Source organism: Cucurbita pepo, chromosome LG10, assembly GCF_002806865.2.
Source record: "Cucurbita pepo subsp. pepo cultivar mu-cu-16 chromosome LG10, ASM280686v2, whole genome shotgun sequence".
Lineage (NCBI taxonomy): Eukaryota > Viridiplantae > Streptophyta > Magnoliopsida > Cucurbitales > Cucurbitaceae > Cucurbita > Cucurbita pepo.
The window spans coordinates 4,207,613-4,227,609 of NC_036647.1; the positions used below are offsets into that span (position 1 = coordinate 4,207,613).

The following is a 19,997-nucleotide window of genomic DNA, read 5'->3' on the forward strand; positions in this document are numbered from 1 at the left end:
ATGGGGGGGGTGTTTGGTGGGGGAGCATCTAAGTTTAGCTGAGGAATATATTCCATTGTCAATTTTATAAGACTGTAGATTCAATTACTTTATTAATCAAGCAGATGATGCCAAGTGTCTCCATCTGTTTTTACATCCCTTTGTCTTCTTTAAGCTACTTGGCATTATCAAATAATCAGATGGGATGAGGACCACCATTTCTCTGCTTAAAAACTGGCAAACTGCTCCTAACTTCTCTTTTCTCTTTGATGTATCTTTTTTTTTTTTTTTAAAAATGAGGCGTAGGCACGTGGGACAGGCTGAACAGCTCACACCTCTAAGCATGGAGCTGCGCGATTCTTGAAATCTTTGTTTAAATTATATGTTAATTTGAATTTCAATTGCTAAAAACAATGTTCATTTTGTAATAAATTGGCACAGATACAAAGAAAGGAGTGCATAAGCAGCCGGATGAGAAAGCTTTCAATTTGATTGGTTCTATGCTATTGGGATTAATATATGTACAGTACACAGCCACTTCCAGTAGGTATTAAGAACATTGAGTTACCGATAAGGTAAGAATTAAGATCATCCTTCATTTTTTGTTCAAGTATGTTTGAACTCATTTCATTGCTTCCCCATTTCTACTTTTCTCTCAAGATTATGTCTAGAAAAAAGTAATATAAAAAGGAGAAGAAAAATGACTAGAAAGAAATTGTTCCTTAACCAAAGTATGGAAGCTTTAGTTGAGATGTTGATTAAGACATGGGCAGGTCAAGTCAAAACCCCCACTAATTTATCTTCCTTATTGCGTCAAATGTGAGCTTTAGTGGGACTGAAAGGTGACTTGAACCGGTAACGCTGTCCACGACCAAGAAGAAACAAACTGAAGTGGGTATCCAAAGTTGATTTATTGTTCTTTTTTAGTTTCGTGCCGATATGTTTAGATTGAAAATATATAAACCATTTTAAAGCTTTCCCACTTTACATTTATAAATATTTCTACCTAAAATTGTAGTGAAAATTCATCTGTTGACAGGGACATGCTTAATTATATTACCTTAAATAAAGATGGAAACATGTTTTTGAAATTAATTAGTGTTGTTAGACTAATTATATTGAATATCTTTTTCTGTGTGGTCTTGATTATGATTGTACAATTCCAATTATGCACTTTGCTTCTGTATGCAGGCACTAGGGAAAAAAGTTGCAGGAATTTTGGACTATTACTCTGTTTCCCGAGTCAAATCAGAGTCTTACAACGCATCCCGGCTTGATTTTGGAGGCAAACTACTATTCTTTGTTGACAAACATGATGAATATATTCGAAAAAACAACAAAAAGTAAGTTTGCGAAATCCTTATTTTATGGAGAAATATACTTTCTCTCTACCTGAAGTTATTCCTTTTATTTATACCTGCTGAAAATCACCAATTTTTTTCAACTAAGTTTGTTAGAAAAATCTAAATCAGACGACGTCTGTTGGTTTGTTTTTCCCCCTTGCTTATATGGGTTAGTTCTTAATATTGGAAAAATAAATGATTACAGGTGAGAGAATTTGTATGGAATGAAGGGTGAAAGGAAAGAGAAAAATATTCTATTGATGAGCTTGAAAATGAAGGATTTTGTGTAAAGGCGTGATAGACAGTGCGGGACCTCAGATGAAGTGTTTGGTGACTAAAAATTATTTTCGTTTTAGTTCAAATAACCAATAAAAATTTAGAGTACAAAGAGCTTAACTTTATGGTTTTGACCGCTCATTCTCTCTCTTACCCCTCTCCTTCTAATCCACGAGAACCAGAGCTAAATCTATTTTTATTACTCTGGTCTCCCTCCCTTTGCCCTGCTCTCTCTCTCTCTCATTTCACCCAGGGCTGAGCTTATTGAAGACATCTTTCTATAGCACTCCTTTCACGCTGCCAAGAAGAGCAAAGCTGTTCAGCTCCAGTCCTTGAAATTTTCTTCTTTTATTTTTCTCGGTATACTTTTCGGCTTCTCTCGCTTTGCTTTTTGGTTTCTTGCCTTTGTTCTTCAAGGGTCTGCATCGCCCTATCTTCTGGTTCTGTTTCTCGCATCTGGGTCGCGACCTGGCTTTGGATCTGTGATGGGGTTTCACTGAAAACTGTGGTTCAGTGGGAAAGATCTGGCTTTTTGTCTCTTATAAGTTCATATTAGTCGTCGATCATGTTTATGGAGTTCGTTTAGTATTTTTGATTCAGTTTAGACTTGTGGAAATTGAACCCAGAAACTGCATTTGCAAGCTATGTTGCTCGACTGATACTTCGATTTGGTGGTCATTTCATCTGTTAAATTTCCCCTCAATTTCTCGTTGCTTTTGTTTTCACTATTTGAACATCTTCTTTGCCCTCTACCTGTCTTTTTTTTTTTCTTTCGTAACGCATCTGAATCTTTTCCGTTTGAGTGGGTAATTAATTCATTTTTCATGATTTTTCGTAGATCAATCGTTGCTTTCGGTGGACCCGAATGGAAATTAGGATGGGCTGTTAATGGGAGATAGAATGGTCTGGCCCGGAGAACAGCTGCTGACCGATGGACCCCTTTAATCTGATTCCTTCGAAGATTCTTTAGCACCCTGATGGCCTCAATTGCTGGTTCCAAGGCTTCCTCAAATCAGCCACAAAAAACAGCTAATGGTGAAATGGCTAATGGAAAGGATGCCGGGGTATTGCCTCCGAAGATTTCCAAGTTAAGTAAACCTGAATCAGTTCCTTCTGATCAGTCTAAGTCAGTAAAGAGTATCTCAAAGCAGGATATGGAAATATCTTCCGACAAAAAGTCACCAGTATCGAATCAAAATGGATCTGCTAAGTTGTTGACTGAAAAATTTAATTTCAGCATATCTTCACCTGGTCTGAAACAAACTTCAACTGAAGTAGATTCCCCTCACAATGAAGCTAGATGCTCACCTGGAAGCTCACTAGACCAGGAGAAGAAAACATCAGAATATGGAAGTGTTAAGAGCAGTTCTGTTTCCGGCAAAGTAAGCGATGGAACTAGCTGCCTTGCCAAGACCAGTGGAAGTGCAAAGGTTAGCGACCATGGTAACTTTGTTGAGAGTGGAAAGAGCAGTATATGCAGAGGGAGCACGAGCAGTGATATAAGCGATGAGAGCTCTTGCAGTAGTTTTAGTAGTAGTATCAGTAAACCTCACAAAGCAAATGATTTGAGATGGGAGGCCATTCAAGTTGTCCGTGCAAAAGATGGGGCAATGGGATTAGGTCATTTTAGACTTCTGAAGAAGTTGGGTTGTGGGGATATTGGGAGTGTCTATCTCTCTGAGTTAAGTGGAACCAAATGCCATTTTGCCATGAAGGTTATGGATAAAAATACTCTAGCGAGTCGCAAAAAATTGCTTCGTGCGCAGACAGAAAGAGAAATACTTCAATCTCTTGATCACCCCTTCCTTCCAACGTTATACACCCACTTTGAGACAGAAAAATTCTCATGCTTGGTGATGGAGTTCTGTCCTGGAGGAGACTTGCACACTCTAAGGCAGAGGCAACCAGGGAAGCATTTTCCCGAGCAGGCAGTGAAGTATGTTAAGAGCACTTATAGACAATTATATATCATTTTATTCATACTTACCAGTCTTGCTGCTTATGCTTGCTAATGATATATTTGTGTTCACCATCCTGGATCTGACTTAATATATCTTGCAGGAGAATGTTGCACTCAGTATTCATATCCTAGGTTCCATGTTTGAATCCGATTCTCTGTTCTATATATCTCCTATCTTTTTGTTTGAGGTGGTTAATGCAAACCAATTTTTTTTCTGGATTTTTCTGCCAGTATCACAGATATTTAAAATGTTTATCACTTCTCCTTCTCCAATAAAAGCTATGAGGAAGTGCTTTTGTCCATTCCATTTGCAGCTAACGAGTATTTGCTCAAACATATCTTAACTTCTCCTCACTGGATGAACTACCTCAACAGCTATTAGGTGATCCGATGAACAATGGGGTGCATATACAATGGTGCAAATTACTGATTTTCTTGTTGAGAGTTCCTAGAATATATATACCTTCTTGATCAAATAAAAGTTTTATAAGTTATTCTGGTCTAGAAGAAAAGGTTTATCCAGGTGTATTAGGAGGATTCTCAATGGTTTCTACTCAAAATTTCACTTACAATAGTAAGGACATCCATCAAGAACAAACACAAACGCCAAATCTCATGCTTATTGTCATGCCGTCATAAAGAGCAAGATAGTATTTTGAATAGCACGTTTAGAATGGATTTCTGTGTGACAAAGATACAGTATTGCCACCATCAGATTCATCCTTTGGGCAATGACTATAGGAATGAAAAGAATGAAAAGTAGTTCATGTTTATGTAGAGGTGGTATTGTGTTTGATTGTTATGCTCAAGATTTTGCTTGCTGCACATTTATTTGAGGTTTTTTTGGATAAGTAATAATATGCCACTATAATAAAACTAATATAATGAGAATTAGTATCCTCCTAAAATCAGTAGCATGGACTAACATGAATATATGAGGACCTTTATATAGATGATTTCATGAGGTTTATATATTGCTTCCTACTCTGGTTGAGATTACTCGGCTAATTTTATGTTCTTTCTTCCCTTGTTTTTTGTACTTCAATTTTCAGTAGTATAAGCAGGATTACAGCCATAGATACTACTCAAGTTGGGTCATCTTATCTATGTTGGTAGTATTTTTACCTGGTCCAGGCTTAAATTTATGTTTCTTTCTGGTCGGTAACTCTGGTAAACATCTAGCTAGAATATTATAGTCTTTAAAACTTTTCGATGACCAGATGTTGTGCAAGTTAGATTGTCACGTGAAATTAGTCTAGATGAGTGTCTATTAGCAAACATGTTCCCAAACATACACTACACCTAATCTTTCCATTTCTTAGAAATAATAGAAAGTGGCATTTATATTGCATTCCAGTCATTAGGTTACCTGTTATTGCTCGTAATTTTGTGTCTGGTACATTTGCATCTATCAACCAGAGTTTTGGAACTTAATGAATCAAGAAAGGTTGTCTTCATATCGTTTCCTGATAGAAGTGTTGTTTAAGAACTTAACAGCTGTTGTGAGAGACTGTCTCTCCTTTTTCGCCAGACCTGATCTTTCAGGCAAAAGCCGAATGGCTCAAGAATTATAGCCCTGTACTCATGATGTTGAATTAACATCTGTTCTTTTGATATAGCGATATTTGCATATAAGTTGACAATGGTACTGAATTTTTCCTCTTTGTTTGATAATGCAGATTCTATGTAGCAGAGGTTCTTCTTGCACTGGAATACCTGCACATGCTTGGGATTGTGTACCGTGATCTAAAGCCAGAAAATGTTCTTGTGAGGGAAGATGGACACATAATGCTTTCAGATTTTGACCTATCTCTCCGTTGCACTGTTAGTCCGACTCTTGTCAAAAATCTCTCTGCAGAGTCCGAGGCTTTAAGAAAGAACACAGGTTACTGTGTGCAGCCTGCTTGCATTGAACCTTCCTGCATCCAACCATCTTGTGTAGTTCCTACAACCTGCTTCTCACCACGCCTCTTTTCTAGTAAGTCGAAGAAGGAACGGAAACCCAAAACTGAAATTGGAAATCAGGTCAGCCCATTGCCAGAGCTCATTGCAGAACCAACTGATGCCCGATCCATGTCTTTTGTTGGAACTCATGAGTACTTAGCACCTGAGATCATCAAGGGTGAAGGCCATGGAAGTGCTGTAGATTGGTGGACTTTTGGAATTTTTCTATACGAGCTATTATTTGGTAAAACTCCTTTTAAGGGGTCTGGAAATCGAGCTACTTTATTCAACATTGTCGGTCAGCCACTTCGGTTTCCAGATGCACCAGTTGTTAGTTTTGCTGCAAAGGATCTCATAAGGGGATTGCTAGTGAAGGAACCACAACACAGATTGGCTTATAAACGTGGGGCAACTGAGATCAAGCAGCATCCTTTCTTTGAAGGTGTAAATTGGGCATTAATACGTTGTGCTACTCCTCCTGAAATCCCAAGGCCGGTCGAGATTGAGAGAATACCACATGCAGTGGCATCAACCAGTGAAAAGGCCGTTGCTATTGCTGCAGCAGCAGCTGCAGATAAAAAGGCTTCCGATAATTATCTTGAGTTTGATTTCTTTTAGAAAGAAATCCTTACACGTTATACAGGTTGTTCATCAATGAAAGCCTGCCTAAAACATTTCTGTATGGCAGTGGAACCGATGAGGAAGAAGCATATTGATAGATGATGAAACACTGTAAGTTTGTTGTTGTCTTTTAACAGTTTCAAATTGATGTTGCACAAGTATTTAATGGATTCTTTGCTTTCCTCTAAAGGCTTGATTCATTAGAATGTACATGCTTAGCTATTTTCAGCACCAGGATCCAGACTATCTCCATAGGAATATCAATCTTTTGCATTCATCTAATCTCATTGAAGTTCATTTACATAGAAGTGATGATCCTTTATAGGAAGAAAGCACCAAAGAACATCAGTACCATAAAGCTACACAATCTTAGGCACAAGAGAGCTCCTAATATACTCCTTATACACGTAGCTCAGACAAACTTAGTTTTAAAACACATGCAAGAAACTGAACTGTTTCGTTGTTCTTGAGCTTCTGTAACGCTGGAATTAGGATCGTTATTACCCTTGGAGTTATCGGAGTTATCATCTTGGTAGCGAGGAGAACAAAGAGGAGAGGGCGATCCACCCAGTTGGCTCGTTTCTTTCCCTTCACAAACAATCTTTACCTCACAAAACCCCGGAGCTTTCTGAAGTACCTCATTAGCTATTCCGCTTCCCCCTCGAGATCTCGACTTCCTAATGATTTCCAATTGACAATGGAAACAAAAACTTGAGTATGTTTAGCTGATGAATTTGCTTTGACATCTAGAGAAAGGTACCTGGATCTGTTGACTCCAAGAACTAGCTTCCTTATATTGAGAATTGGAATAACATCCAAAATGGCCCTAGCCACCTTGTCACTCTCAATCAGCACAGTATCTGCCTTAACCTGTTTCATCAATAAGTGAGAAACAAAACAAAATCTCATACTCATTACCTTAGAAAAAACAGCCATTTCTTTTGAGTACCTTAGCTGCAGAGCAGGAGTCAATGAAACTCTGAAGAAAATCCTTCCTCTTGCTCTCTTCTTGTGCTACATGGATAGCCACTTGCTGTTTACTAACCTGATTTATTGGAATCTTTCCCACTGCCATCACAGAAACAAACACAGACCCTCATAGATTCATAATTATATCCAACAGTTTATGACTTTTCTGAACAGATTTCACTCCAAACAAGATAAAAATCAACGTTCTGGAGTCTCTGTTCATCACTCATCCTCTGTTCAAGTCCAACAGAACCCAGAAATAAAGTTAAAAACTTTTGTCCTCTCAAACACATGATACTGTAGAACATAAGCATGCGCACAGACCAGCAAAGAAGAAGAATCTGAAATAAAAGTGTCAAATACAAACAAAAGCATCAGAGCAGAGATTCTCTGCAAGCAGTAAATCATCCATCTCAAAACCATCCCCACCATGCCAAATGGCCACTTTCTAACTTAAAGCTAAAGCTCCAGACATAAGACTTTGACCATGAAAAGGAGAGAGAAAAAAGAAGAAGAGAGAGAAAGAGAGAGAGCCATAGAAACAGAGTTATCTGAAATTACATGGGCTAGGAATGTAACGTGTTTCAGGGAAGACATGCAAAAGGTAGACGACAGTGGTGGAAGCTGTAATGGCGTTCTTGAGCGTCCATTGAAGTGCATCATTACTGGAATCGCTTTTCTCCACTCCGACATAAACGCAATCCTCCCATTTCAGAGCATCCGACGAGAACGAACACCCACCACTGTAATCTTCTCTGATGCTCTCTAACGCCGCCGCCGGCGAAACCATTTTCCGTTTAACCTCAAACATCTCATCCGAATCATCTTCCTCGATCTCGCTTGTGCTGTTGCTGTACTTGTAATTGCTGAACTCACTTTCGAGCCCTTCATCGGAGTGGAAGTTCCTGGCCTCCGCCGGAGATGGCAACGCCGACATGGCCGATGAAGGTCGGGAATCAAAGTCGCCCAGATTTGAGAATACAAGGAAAAACCAGGAGGCCAATGTGGGTACCGTATTAACTCCCTTGTGGCGGGGCTCCGATTTTCCAACTTCTTGGAGTCAATTGGTTTGACTTTTTTTTAGTACGGTCTCTTCCACCTATATTATGTGATTGTTTATAATGGTTCCANAATAAAAAAAAAAAAAAAAAAAAGAATCCATTTCCCGACGTTGTATCTAACACGAACATAGTCGATCATAGCAGAACATAGTTTTAATGGTAAGACAATCCCGTTGAAGATTGTTGGGAGAGGAGTCCGTTATGTGAGATTATACTCAAAGTAGATAATATATGTAGTTTCTAACAAATCTGACACGAATATAATTGAATACAACTTTGGTCGAATATTTAAGTTCCAATTAAATTGGAGTCAAAAGCGTATAAAAATTAAGAATCTATTTCAAAATTATTTAACCTAATTTTTTTTTATTGTCTATTAACTTAATCAATTAAGAGTAACATAAATTTAATAAAATTAAATTTTACATTCGTTAATAACGATTTAGGGACAAATTTGATTGCTCTTTAACCTACAAACAAAACTACATTAAATTTTAACAACTTTTTTTTTAATAAAAACTAAATTTTTACATAGCCGTGATGTTCTATATTGATTAGGGAGGAGAACAAAACACCCTTTATATATAATATATATAAGAGTGTACGAAACCTTTCCCCAACAGAAATGTACTAAACCTTTGAGGGAAGGTCGAGAGGGAAAGTCCAAAAAAGACAATATCTGCTGGAGAGTGGATTTGGACCATTAAAATAGCAAAAATTAAATACTATTTGAAATTAAGTAGAAATTTTAAGAAATTAAAGTATGCATGTACGTATAGTGCTTATTTGTTTAATAAATGAATTATAATGGGCTGTATTTAAATTAAAACCCCAATGAATATTTATATACAGTCCAGAGATGTAGCTGGTTGTCAAAGTTGACATGGTACCAAAATACCATTGGAATATTCGAATATTAGATAATTTCCATTTTAATATTTCTATATTTTTTTCAAGTCAAATCTAATCATTTAATTTTTAACATTTTTTTCGACTGATATTTAGTTTGTCGATGCTTGTCAATTTCAAACCTATTCGATCAAGATATAATATTTTTTTATCCACTCTCGTATGGTTGAATAAAAGAATGAATTTATCGAGACTTATTTTGATATTAAAAATAAACATAGNAAAATATTATATCTTGATCGAATAGGTTTGAAATTGACAAGCATCGACAAACTAAATATCAGTCGAAAAAAATGTTAAAAATTAAATTAAAAAGTAATCAAAATATTGGAGAATAAAACATATATATAACCTTTTAAGAAACATATTTACAAAGGTTCTCATCTACTTTAGCAATCACTTGTGATTAACAAAGCACTTTATGAAGCCCAATTGAAAAGTAACTGTTGAGGCCCAAAAGAAACTGGCCCAATAATGAACCTCTGATATATATATTAATAAAAAATAATAATTTGTTCAATATATATATATATATTTAGACCTTAGTGGATATTAATCTGTTCAATATTTATTTATAAGATTAAAAAGATAGTATTTTTAAAAATTATATATATGAAGTTGATTGATGTTTACCAATGCTTTCAATAGTATTTTTCATAATAATAATAATAATAATATTATTATTATTATTTAAAAAAATCTTTTAAAAGTATTTTTCAAAATAATAATAATAATAGAATCAAAAGTGTACGTATAGCTACACCCCTTGGTTATATAGCCTTTATTTAAAGGAATCTTTCGGCTTTGGATTAAAAAAAAGCCACTTTCGGTTTGGTCAACTTTTATGTTTTAAAATCTTAATATTGTTTATTACATTATATATTTTACTTTTATTTTTCAACTCTTAAATTATGGAATATGTGGATTTTATTATTTTTATTAATATTTATAATAAAGTTGGCAAATTAAACTATATTATAAAAAAACCCCGCACAACTTCAAGGGAGAGTTAGAAAAGATCATTTGTGATCAAACGGTTTGAAAACTTCACAAGCAAATTGATCAAGACTTACATGAATACTTGAGCATGTACTCTAGATTAAGAATTGTCAAAGGATGAGTCTCGTGCCTCTCAAGTGTAGAAGCACGGTGGAAAGCAATATCAAACAAGTAAAAAAAGACGCGAGAATAGGAAATGAGTAGAAAGACAGAACAATAGGATTACATCAAAAAAAACAAAAAGTTCTTACGACTCATGAGGACACTTAAAAGGAGACAAAATGTCGATCGGAATAAAGTAAACAAAAAAGTATAGCATGTGCTATAAAAAAAGGAATGAGAATGAGATTGACACATCTTTGTTTAATAAACGTAGAATGTGAATAAAATTACGAAATTTAGAAAGGGTCCCATATTCTATTCTCATTCCTCGATTTTCAATAAACAAATAAGACCGAGTTATCTTTTTAATTTAATAATTTGGTCTATATATACGTGTGTGTGTGAGAGAGAATTATATAGATAGTCCCGAGTTTCTCTAACCTATTACCTTAATCTCAAACTCAAATGGTACATGATTCAAAGTCCCTAAATAACTCAAGAATCCAAGACTCACAAACCTTTGGCACTCCATCAAACATCTCTACGAAGTTTTCTCCAACATATTTGTGCGCTAAAGCTATCAAATTTCCTGACTTTAGGCTCCAACAAGCAAGGGAATGGGCATTTTCCCTGCACCTTTCCTATTCAAGAAGGTTCCCACGGTTTTGCTTTCCACAATTAACTGGCCACAGTGTTTGGGAATAAAAAGAACAAATGGAAGAAGAAAAGAACCCGAAATCAAATGGTGAAGGGCACATGCAAGGACCATTGGACGGCCGAGATTGTATGATTGTGATATATATTTTAGTGGAGAATACTGGAAAAGAATTACGGAAGAGAAAACTGGAAAGGGAAACAAACCAGAGCCAGCAACGTCGACACGAAGAACCCATTCAGAATGTAAGCAGCTCCTTTTTCCTCTTCTTTGCTTCATTTTTTAAGGTTCTTAGTGAGATTCCCACAAGACACTGATGACTTTTGCGTGAGCTTAACAGGCATTGAGAAGGACAGGGCCATAAAGAAGGGCGAGTCCGTGTGAGACCCCTTTGGTATTTAAACAGCAGCCTGGCCTCTAAAGGTTGTGACTTGCGAGATCTTAGGTTCACTTTCTTGTCCGGGCTCTTCTTGTATTCTAGCATCGTCATTCTCGTACCTGAGCTGGTTTTCAACCTTGAGTTTCAAGCCCTGCAGAGAGAAAAACAGAGAGAATTAGAGAAGCAGAAGCTTTGGCAGATTGTATTTAGCTTTGGTGCAATTTCTATTCTTCTTGAGAAGGACCAAATGGGTGTCAATCCTCAGGACGCGATCAAGAAGCTCAAAGTTCTGATGGATCAAGGTCAGATGATCAACTCTGTTTTCTTCAATTCCAGTTCTGAAAACTTCATTCCCTAATAACCATTTGTTCTATCTGTTTAATTTCGTCACCTGCAGTTGATCACTCATCGAAGAAATCCTTTCAGGTTCGCCAGCTTTCTTCTTCTTCTTCTATCCTCCATCTTCTGTATGCGACCTGCAAGTTCTAAGAGCTTAAAATGCTGTTAGTTCTGTTGGGTTGAAGCCCAAATGACCTCTTATGAAACTTTTTGTAAATGACATCGAATGATCTATTTGCAGAATGTTCATCAAGGATTCTTAATAGAAACGCTGGACCGTTTCCTAAGGGCACGAGACTACGATGTTGGCAAGGCCCATAAAATGGTTAGACGCATGTTTTTGGTTGAACTTCTGTAAACATCAAACTGTCATATGCATTACTAAGATATGCTGACAAACCATTCCTCTTTAATGTTGCAGCTGGTTGACTGTTTAAAATGGAGGGTGGAAAACCAGATTGACAAGATATTAAGGGTAAGTGTTTCAACGGCTCGTTTACTCGATGGCTCCCAATTCTTTTCTTGACAGCATTTTATTGTCTGCAGAAGCCAATATTTCCTGCTGATGTCTATAGATCAGTGAGAGATTCACAGCTCGTAGGACTTTCGGGCTACTCAAAAGAGGTCTGAGTTTTGTTAACCAATGTCTGTCTTGTTTAACCAGCAATCCCTGTAATCTTAGGATACCTTGTTCTAATGAGATTAGCATATAGCCAGCCGTTCTAACCTACAACTTGTTCTGTTTCACCTCAGGGCCTTCCCATATTTGCCATTGGTGTTGGGCTCAGCACATTAGACAAAGCACATGTAAGTATTCGCGGTTCAGTTCATCTTCCAAACGAATAATTGACCCTTTCGTGAATTTCGATGCCACAAACAGCAGCCTAGATTTTGAAAATATGTACTTCAAAAACCAGAGAGAAATTGAGAAGCTTGTCAAGTTTACTAACCGGTGTTTTGATCTCTTCACAGGTGCATGATTATGTGCAGTCGCACATACAAATCAATGAGTATCGAGATCGTGTTATTCTGGTGAGTTTCTGAATTCTAGGATTCAAAAGAAGCTTCTCTCCTAGTATCATTAACACGTACATTTTGCTGTAGCCTTCTGCATCAAAAAAGTATGGAAGGCCCATCACTACCTGCGTTAAGATTTTAGATATGACTGGTCTGAAGCTTTCGGCACTTGGCCACATAAAGGTATTCTCTTTTCCTACAATTGTCTCCAATAGATGTCAGTGCAAGTTAAATATAGCCATGTAAATCTGATTCCGTTTCTTGTGGTTCTGATTGGTCTAAACTAATGACAAATCCGCACAATAAGATCAGAAAGTTAAATTCTTTAGTTTGAATCCATTTATCACAAATCAAGTTCACACTGGATCGTGGGATTTTGAGGGAAGAAAAAGAAGAAAAAAGAGACGAAAAAGAAAAGATTCAACGCATATCATTTTGTTTATAAAATCTGTTGTCTGGAGGAATTTCTTTCTGACCATCATTTTAAAACAAGACCATAATGGTGAGGAACATATTCTCCATAATAAACTATAGTAAAGTGGAAAGAAAACTTATGATGTGTTTTGATACCTTAAATATGCAATTTATGACTAGCAAATCAAGGATTTCCCAAATCTCTAATGATCATGCAACCGGTAATGTCTCATGTTTCTGCAGTTCCTGACAATTTTATCAACCATTGATGATCTGAACTACCCAGAGAGAACAACTGCTTACTACATTGTAAATGTACCTTACGTCTTTTCATCCTGTTGGAAGGTAAACCATTGAAGAGACTGATCTTGGTTGATTTTGTACCTTGAGTGTTGAAATAATTTTTCCTTCAACACCTGTCTGATGTGTATAGTCATGTATTCTCTTTGATATTGCAGGTTGTCAAGCCTCTCTTACATGAAAGGACAAGGAAAAAGGTTCAAGTATTACCAGGCTGCGGGAGAGATGAGCTGTTGAAGGTAAGGCCTGCATCATTTAAAGAATGTAAAATTGGTTGACTCTTATCAAACATAAAAGCTCTTTTTTGGCCTGCTTGAATATATTATAAATAAAATGGACCACTACATGTTTTTTTATACAAAAAGTTTTGACATTTCATTTGACAATGGAAGCTAGAATCAAGTTTCCCGAAACATTCCATAAAAAATAACATATCGAGTGTATAAAGCAAGGTACATATGCTATTGTTAGACAATTAAGAGTGGCAAGAGTAATGTTAAATACTAGTGGGGGAAATACAATAATCAAATAACGGGATTCCCTACCATATGCAAAGTGATGATGCTTTAATTATTCTCTATTTCTTGCAGATAATGGATTATACCTCTCTTCCACATTTCTGTAAAAGAGGGAGCTCATTGTCCTCGAGATCATCGGCTCATCAAGGAGGCAATAATTGCTATTCCTCGGACCACCTTTTTCATCAACAGCTATACAGCTACATCAAGCAACAATCCATGATCAATGAACCTACTGAGCCAATTAGAAAAGGATCATTTCATGTAACCCTTCAGGCATCAGCATCAAAAAGCAAAGGAGCAGCTAAAACTATTGAATCTGAGTTTCGGAAGTACGAGAATGGGATTTCTGATACACTGATTGAACTGGAAATAATGTAGTGATTGAAGCAAAAGCAACTTTTGAGATGAATTTCTTTCATTGATGGTGCATTCCTTCATTGAGGAGATGGGAAGGAAAATCTGGCTTTACTGATCCTAACACTATAGCCCTATGGGCAGTCCCAGTTCCGTAATGGCAACATCCATAGTCGCGTCGAAATCCACCTCTAAAGCAATGGAGAGTCGTATCCAAGATGTCTTGGACGTGCCTGGTTGATATATAAAGTTCGCTTCTTAATATATAGCCTTTTCACGGCTAATTTTTAAGTATCACTTGGTTTTATTATCTGAAACCACATAATTACTTGTATTCAAAGTTTCTAGTTCTAAAATTTAAGCTATTGCACATACATTATAGAGATTAAAGTGGCAAATTAAAAGATGAATTTGAATTTGGATAATTGTGGGGGTGTAGTTGAAAATGAACCATCGTAAGAATATAAACTACAATGAGAGACAGGGCAGCTACGATATTAGATGAGCCAAGTTAGAAAGTGGAGCTCTTCCCCCTTGCATTGATCTATGAAAGAAATGTCCACGATAAACAAGGAAAAAACGTACCAAAACCAATGGACGCCCATTCCAAGATACATCCACTTGGAAAAGATGAAGGACATTCCTACAATAATCCTGTATTAACTTCAAGATAAATCAACAAACGTGCCTGAAAGTAAGGTTGATGCGGGTTGCCTCTGCCTTGAGGCGCTTAGGCACTGAATGCATCCAATCTCGTTGAGTGTAGCCTTTCATAACCAAAAGCGAACCATGCTTTAGAACAAAAGAGTGTGTATCAGCCACACTGCTTTTCTTTGATTTCTTGGCTGGAGGTTCCTCGTCATTCCTTCCTGGGGCCACATCAAATAAACCATAAGATAATGAAACTTTTTGAAGTGAAGAAATCAATCAAAAGACTGAAGATTTGAAAAAAGAGCTTTTCAAAATCAGAACAAAGACGAGAAAACAGATGAACTAGACCGCATACGTTGAGAAGTTTTGTTGGACTTCTTTTTCAACAAGAAATCTCGCTCACATCCAAATGATACAGAAGCAATCTCCTGGTTCAATGCATAAAGCTTTTCATCATCAGAATGCCAACCCACATAATCATTTCCACCTTTATATCTATTCAATAGTAAGCTATTAAAACTACTCCCCGGTAGAGCTTCGTGAACCTTGACAGAGAAAAAGTGAAGACAATTAGGAGCCACTAGAAACGTCATCGAGAACTTGTAGCTAAAGAAGCCAGAAAGAAAACCCAATAGCGAAAGATTGAATCAAAATATCTTACAGCATTCAAAATGTCCTTAAGAGGAGGAAAATCATCCCAAGTATAGGCATGAGGTTTATACCCACTATAACTATATGTCGTCAATCCAGGATTCACAACGTAACAAGTATCTCTAGGCTGCATATTAGAAAATGCAATAGCTCTTCAGAAAAAACGCAAAATCCCGATATAAATAATGGCGGGAAAGAAGGAAAATCATCTAAGACAACCAACAGCCAGTCGTTAAATCTTCAATTGCTAATTAGGTTGACAATGAACTAAACGAGAGAACATAATCGAGAGAAGTAAAGACCTGGACGACGGAGCGACCGAAGACGCGAATCGTCGGTCTAGTCCATGGAATGTGTTGATTGAGAAAATCGAACCAGGTCCAAGCCTGATCAGAGGACACGAACTTGCTAATATAGACGATTTCGCTTCCGTTTCCGAGATCCAACGTCTGTCGCCTTCCTAAATCCAAAGGACGAGGGATCTTCGCCTCCGATTCTGAATCTATCACTTCTTTGAACCTCAAACTCATTCTGCCAAATTCTTCATAATTTACAACAAGAACATCGATCATGTTTACAATTTATTTAGTTCATGCTGTCGTTTCGTTTCTTTTCGTCTTTTTTTTTTTTTCCCTCAATTTTCTTAAATTAAAATTATAATCGAATTACAATTTTACCCCCAACATAATTTTTATTAATTCATCCACTAATTTATCCAAAACTCATTAATAGAATGGTAAACAAGTTTGGCACGAAATTATTATCCAAACTTTCAAATTTTTGTTTAATTTATAATGAATTATAAATTTTAATCAATCACAAATTTATTTCATTTCTTAATTAATAATGAATTAGAAAAAAATGGTAGAATCCAATAGCAACTCGTGTCTTCATTATGATCGTTGGATTGAACAAACCAACTTGGGTCAAATTGGGTCCTATGATGTTTGACTAAATTCAAATGAGCCCAAAAAATAAAAAGGACCCAATCCAAAAATCATCTAAACGTACGTTCACACTACTTAAGACGAAAAGACTTCGTAAAATAGAAAACTTGTTCTAAGACTTTTAGTTCAAGAACAGTTCGACATTCCACCCCTTCAAATAAAACACGTGTAAGAGAAAATCGGTCCAACGTATAAGATCAACGACCCGGAGGTTGATCCAACATACAAAACGACGAACAAAACGGTTCGAAGGGTTATCAACAAGTTAAAAGGAGATGAAAATGTCTATTTTAGTTTTTATTATCTAACGAATTTCTGAGAGAGGATGAAGGATGATGGTCAATTATCCATGTCTATAATATTATCCAACTACGAGAATGGACTGTCCAAGCCTATTCACTATGTCCATTCCCATGAAAAACCCACCAAGCACACACTAACACAAGCTTCAGATACTAAACCTGCCTCATTCTACTCGTAATCACTTGAAACAGTAGGCTGCAGACAGATCAAAACTATTGAAATGGAAGCAAATTTACAGGTTACCCCATAACTCGAGGCCGAGAACTTCCCGTAATCTTTATCTGGACGGCCGACCAGGTTGATCGATGAACTTGATCTTTAGCTCTATTTCACCAGATTCTACGTCACGAAGCTTCAACCAAACGCTCTGTGTGACGCCCCCTCCCTCCATGCAACTAATGCTGCTGTCCCTTGCTAGGCAGTTATCAGTGTCTGGAGTAACCTTTCTTAACATTGTTGCCCCCAATGAAATTCCAAGAGCCCGTCTCAATCGAGCAGCTGAAACTATCGGTTTAAGACTCAGCTCAGCATGTCCCATCTTGTCATCTGACTTGAACCGATCTTTGTCAAACACTTCCTGCAGAAAGAACGTAAATTTTTGGTTGCTTTGAGTTATTCATACTAGAGTATGTCTTGTTTACTCCCACAAAAAGAAATGATCCGTAGTTTCTTCTTTCTGAAACAAGAAATCATCAAACATTGTTCTAATTTCATTTCGAGTACTTCAGTCCCAGGAATAGATCAGAATACCGAGCTATAGAGTATGATAGAAGACCATACGCAAAGACGAATGAACAATCAACCAACTTTTTTTTCCTTTGTAACCAAGCCCACCGCTAACAGATTTTGTCATCTTTGGGTTTTCCCTTCAAGGGCTTTCCTTCAAGGTTTTAAAACGTGTCTGTTAGGGAGAGCTTTCCACACCTTTATAAGGAATGTTTCGTCCTCCTCTCCAACCGATGTGGGATCTCACAATCCACCCTCCTTGAGGGCCCAACGTCCTCGTTGGTGCATCACCCAGTGCCTAGCTCTGATACCATTTATAACAGCCCAAGCCCACTGCTAGCAAATATTGTCCTCTTTAGGCTTTCCCTTCAAGGGCTTCCCCTCAAAGTTTTGAAACGTGTTTACTAGGGAAATGTTTCCACACCCTTATAAGAAATGTTTTGTTCTCCTCTCCAACCGATGTGGGATTCACATTAAATCAAAGGGAACTTTGATAACACAAACATAAGATAGCCTAGCTAGCAAAACAATATGCACTCTGTCACTAACCACAATTAGTTTAATACTTGTAATGGTATTAATGAGTTCCCATATTGAAATAAGCCATCATAACCACACTTCTTTTGCATAACTAAAATCCTTGCTTATGTACAAATCATTACAGCCTGATGGAGACAATCTGTATAATTCATTACGGCCTAGTGGAAGATACCAATTCAAAGTTATGCAACTTTGGAGAAAAAAGCAATGGATGAGCAACGGAGAAAATAAGAACAGGGACTATCTCAATGAACACAGACAACAATAGGTCAAAAAACTGACAAGCAGAATCTTACTATTGTCAGATCTTTGACAGGTTGGGTGAGCGAGAAGCTTAGCTCTTCATTCCAAACAGGGTTAAGGCAGCTATTGATAACTTTGGTCTTGGCTGTCTGAAAAACAATGTAATAAAATGAAATTATTTAACAAACCACATCAGAGCACAAGGGTGATAGAAGAAGGCAAGACAAGAAATGACCTGATTGCCCAACTTGACAACAACATAAGGATCGCTGCTCTTGAAATCACGAATTACTAGTTTCTTCCCTTGAATCACAAGCACTTTAAGCAATCCCAACCTCTCGCTAGTTGATTCACTTTCCATAGCAATGGCAGCATCCAACTAAAAAGAAGGCGTATACAGGGTAGCTTCAAAACGTGTAGAAGCACCAGAAAAGCTGCAATTAAAAGCCAAGATGATGGATTTTAAAGTAAAATAAATGACCAAACATTTGGACCCATTAAATCAAACGACCAAAGAACCACATTTCAACCATTTCTTGCATCTATACAAAGCGATCTGAGTACATCTACACAAGTTCATAGAAACAAGAAAAGGGAAAACCCCAAAAACCCCAGAAATCAAAACGAAAGTAAAGAAGATACCACTCAGAGAAAGAGGCAGAGATGGAAGGGCTTAACCAAGAACCAGGCAAGTGAGGTTTGAAAGGAAAATAAAGGGTTATTAAGGGTTGGTGAAGGGTGTCATTTCATCAAACAGTTGAAGGGCGGAGTGATAAAAAGAACCAGTTTCAAAGGGAAAGGGAAATATGATGGTCTGGGAGAGCGAGATTTTGACTAGAAACAGTCGTGGATGGTGGCCCATAGTGAGTTCGAGTTTGACGGGAGTAAATGATTTGGACAAGCATGTTTGAAAAGTAAAAGCAATGCGAAATTAAAGAGAGATTTACGATGAGTTTAGAATCTTTGCGAGGGGTACCTGACTTTGCTGCCATGTGGACTGATTAAAGAGGGAAAAAGTGGGATGGGTGTGGTTGGAAACTGACAGTGACTCAATGAAGGAAGGTCCATCCTTCCACCATGTACGCTTTGAACTTTGAATTACTCGAAATTGCAGAGGATGAGGGCACTACCAAGGAGAAGAAGAAACACACGTGTGCTGACACCTGGATGTAGGGTTTATGCTTATGTGGATTTTTATATAAAAATAATGCAACTGACACCAAAGTCTACCGTTGTCCGACCAATTAAGTATCACCATCAACCTCATCTCCAACCGATGTTGGATCTCTTAATCCACCTCTTGGGGACCAACATCCTCATAGCCACAATGTCCAGTGTTGGGCTCAACAGCCTAAGACCATATCTAGCAGATGTTGTCTAGTTTGATCCGTTGTACATTCATCATTAGCTTCACGATTTTAAAACGCGTCTATTATGAAGAAATTTTCACACCCTTATAAAAATGTTTCGTTCTCTTCTTCAACTGACGTAATATTTCTCACATTAGCGGAAAGTCCAACCAAGCTCAAAGCCACCTTGCCTTTGGCCCAATCCAATGGCAAATTGAACTTGACCACCCGACATTCGTTTTCACATTAAGTTTCTTTCGTCTTGCACTCTTTCTTGTCATTTCTCGGTCATAGTACTTCCTGTATTTATTGCGTCTAAATTTATTCATAATTAACACTTTTCTTCGTAATTGAATTAGACTTTATCAGTGTAACCATCCAAACTCACCACTAGTAGATATTGTCTTTGATGGGCCTTTCTTTATAGGCTTCCCTCAAAGTTTTA

General features: G+C 37.2%; 5 protein-coding genes and 1 long non-coding RNA gene across 8 annotated transcripts in view; 2 read left to right on the plus strand and 4 right to left on the minus strand.

The window, feature by feature from the left end:
- Positions 1-6,312, plus strand: part of LOC111803487 (serine/threonine-protein kinase D6PKL2-like) — a 7,649-nt gene extending 1,337 nt beyond the window's left edge. Inside the window, exons 2-5 of one of the 2 annotated variants that reach the window (XM_023687917.1) lie at positions 421-554; positions 1,171-1,322; positions 2,437-3,534; positions 5,238-6,312. In XM_023687917.1, the coding sequence (XP_023543685.1) occupies positions 2,576-3,534; positions 5,238-6,120 (1,842 nt within the window). In that variant the 5' untranslated portion in view covers positions 421-554; positions 1,171-1,322; positions 2,437-2,575 and the 3' untranslated portion in view covers positions 6,121-6,312. Of the gene's footprint in view, positions 1-420; positions 555-1,170; positions 1,323-1,727; positions 1,959-2,436; positions 3,535-5,237 lie in introns of those variants that run through there. The other variant, XM_023687916.1, reaches the window with a different exon arrangement.
- A 63-nt stretch (positions 6,313-6,375) lies between these two features.
- LOC111803488 (U-box domain-containing protein 35-like) lies at positions 6,376-8,211 on the minus strand. Its single transcript, XM_023687918.1, has 4 exons — positions 7,654-8,211; positions 7,073-7,191; positions 6,884-6,993; positions 6,376-6,800 (listed from the first exon to the last, which is right to left on the minus strand). The coding sequence occupies exons 1-4, from the start codon at positions 8,027-8,029 to the stop codon at positions 6,536-6,538; spliced, it is 870 nt and encodes a 289-aa protein (XP_023543686.1). The 5' UTR covers positions 8,030-8,211; the 3' UTR covers positions 6,376-6,535.
- A 2,256-nt stretch (positions 8,212-10,467) lies between these two features.
- On the minus strand, positions 10,468-13,899 carry LOC111803052. 2 transcript variants are annotated; one of them, XR_002816339.1, is made up of 7 exons: positions 13,813-13,899; positions 13,478-13,513; positions 13,287-13,383; positions 13,124-13,213; positions 12,487-12,678; positions 11,589-11,682; positions 10,468-11,348 (listed from the first exon to the last, which is right to left on the minus strand). It is a non-coding gene; the product is annotated as an uncharacterized LOC111803052 (long non-coding RNA). The 2 variants fall into 2 exon arrangements; XR_002816340.1 differs by having other exon boundaries at positions 13,287-13,387.
- LOC111803051 (SEC14 cytosolic factor-like) lies at positions 11,342-14,516 on the plus strand. The gene is made up of 11 exons (XM_023687311.1): positions 11,342-11,499; positions 11,595-11,623; positions 11,778-11,861; positions 11,958-12,011; positions 12,083-12,160; positions 12,290-12,343; positions 12,509-12,568; positions 12,641-12,736; positions 13,211-13,312; positions 13,426-13,506; positions 13,858-14,516. The coding sequence occupies exons 1-11, from the start codon at positions 11,445-11,447 to the stop codon at positions 14,164-14,166; spliced, it is 1,002 nt and encodes a 333-aa protein (XP_023543079.1). The 5' UTR covers positions 11,342-11,444; the 3' UTR covers positions 14,167-14,516.
- Positions 14,517-15,107: 591 nt separating this feature from the next.
- On the minus strand, positions 15,108-16,016 carry LOC111803719 (DNA oxidative demethylase ALKBH2-like). The gene is made up of 3 exons (XM_023688243.1): positions 15,747-16,016; positions 15,455-15,571; positions 15,108-15,338 (listed from the first exon to the last, which is right to left on the minus strand). The coding sequence occupies exons 1-3, from the start codon at positions 16,014-16,016 to the stop codon at positions 15,108-15,110; spliced, it is 618 nt and encodes a 205-aa protein (XP_023544011.1).
- A 647-nt stretch (positions 16,017-16,663) lies between these two features.
- On the minus strand, positions 16,664-19,062 carry LOC111803053 (protein C2-DOMAIN ABA-RELATED 11). The gene is made up of 4 exons (XM_023687312.1): positions 18,846-19,062; positions 18,439-18,637; positions 18,257-18,352; positions 16,664-17,271 (listed from the first exon to the last, which is right to left on the minus strand). Exons 2-4 carry the CDS (start codon positions 18,562-18,564, stop codon positions 16,972-16,974), a joined length of 522 nt encoding a protein of 173 aa, XP_023543080.1. The 5' UTR covers positions 18,565-18,637; positions 18,846-19,062; the 3' UTR covers positions 16,664-16,971.
- Positions 19,063-19,997: the final 935 nt, after the last annotated feature.

What these genes read in the sequence shown, in the direction of transcription:
- LOC111803051 (XM_023687311.1), top strand. Translation starts at nt 11,445, where the DNA reads ATGGGTGTCAATCCTCAGGACGCGATCAAGAAGCTCAAAGTTCTGATG. An exon ending in CAAAGTTCTGATGGATCAAG is followed by an intron (nt 11,500 to 11,594) that starts GTCAGATGATCA and finishes CGTCACCTGCAG; the next exon opens with TTGATCACTCATCGAAGAAA. An exon ending in TTTCGGGCTACTCAAAAGAG is followed by an intron (nt 12,161 to 12,289) that starts GTCTGAGTTTTG and finishes GTTTCACCTCAG; the next exon opens with GGCCTTCCCATATTTGCCAT.
- LOC111803719 (XM_023688243.1), bottom strand. Translation starts at nt 16,016, where the DNA reads ATGATCGATGTTCTTGTTGTAAATTATGAAGAATTTGGCAGAATGAGT. An exon ending in TCGGTCGCTCCGTCGTCCAG is followed by an intron (nt 15,572 to 15,746) that starts GTCTTTACTTCT and finishes TCTAATATGCAG; the next exon opens with CCTAGAGATACTTGTTACGT. An exon ending in TTAAGGACATTTTGAATGCT is followed by an intron (nt 15,339 to 15,454) that starts GTAAGATATTTT and finishes TTCTCTGTCAAG; the next exon opens with GTTCACGAAGCTCTACCGGG.
- LOC111803053 (XM_023687312.1), bottom strand. Translation starts at nt 18,564, where the DNA reads ATGGAAAGTGAATCAACTAGCGAGAGGTTGGGATTGCTTAAAGTGCTT. An exon ending in TTGTCAAGTTGGGCAATCAG is followed by an intron (nt 18,353 to 18,438) that starts GTCATTTCTTGT and finishes ATTGTTTTTCAG; the next exon opens with ACAGCCAAGACCAAAGTTAT. An exon ending in CTGTCAAAGATCTGACAATA is followed by an intron (nt 17,272 to 18,256) that starts GTAAGATTCTGC and finishes TTCTTTCTGCAG; the next exon opens with GAAGTGTTTGACAAAGATCG.
- LOC111803488 (XM_023687918.1), bottom strand. Translation starts at nt 8,029, where the DNA reads ATGTCGGCGTTGCCATCTCCGGCGGAGGCCAGGAACTTCCACTCCGAT. An exon ending in ACTCCTGCTCTGCAGCTAAG is followed by an intron (nt 6,994 to 7,072) that starts GTACTCAAAAGA and finishes TTGATGAAACAG; the next exon opens with GTTAAGGCAGATACTGTGCT. An exon ending in CTTGGAGTCAACAGATCCAG is followed by an intron (nt 6,801 to 6,883) that starts GTACCTTTCTCT and finishes GGAAATCATTAG; the next exon opens with GAAGTCGAGATCTCGAGGGG.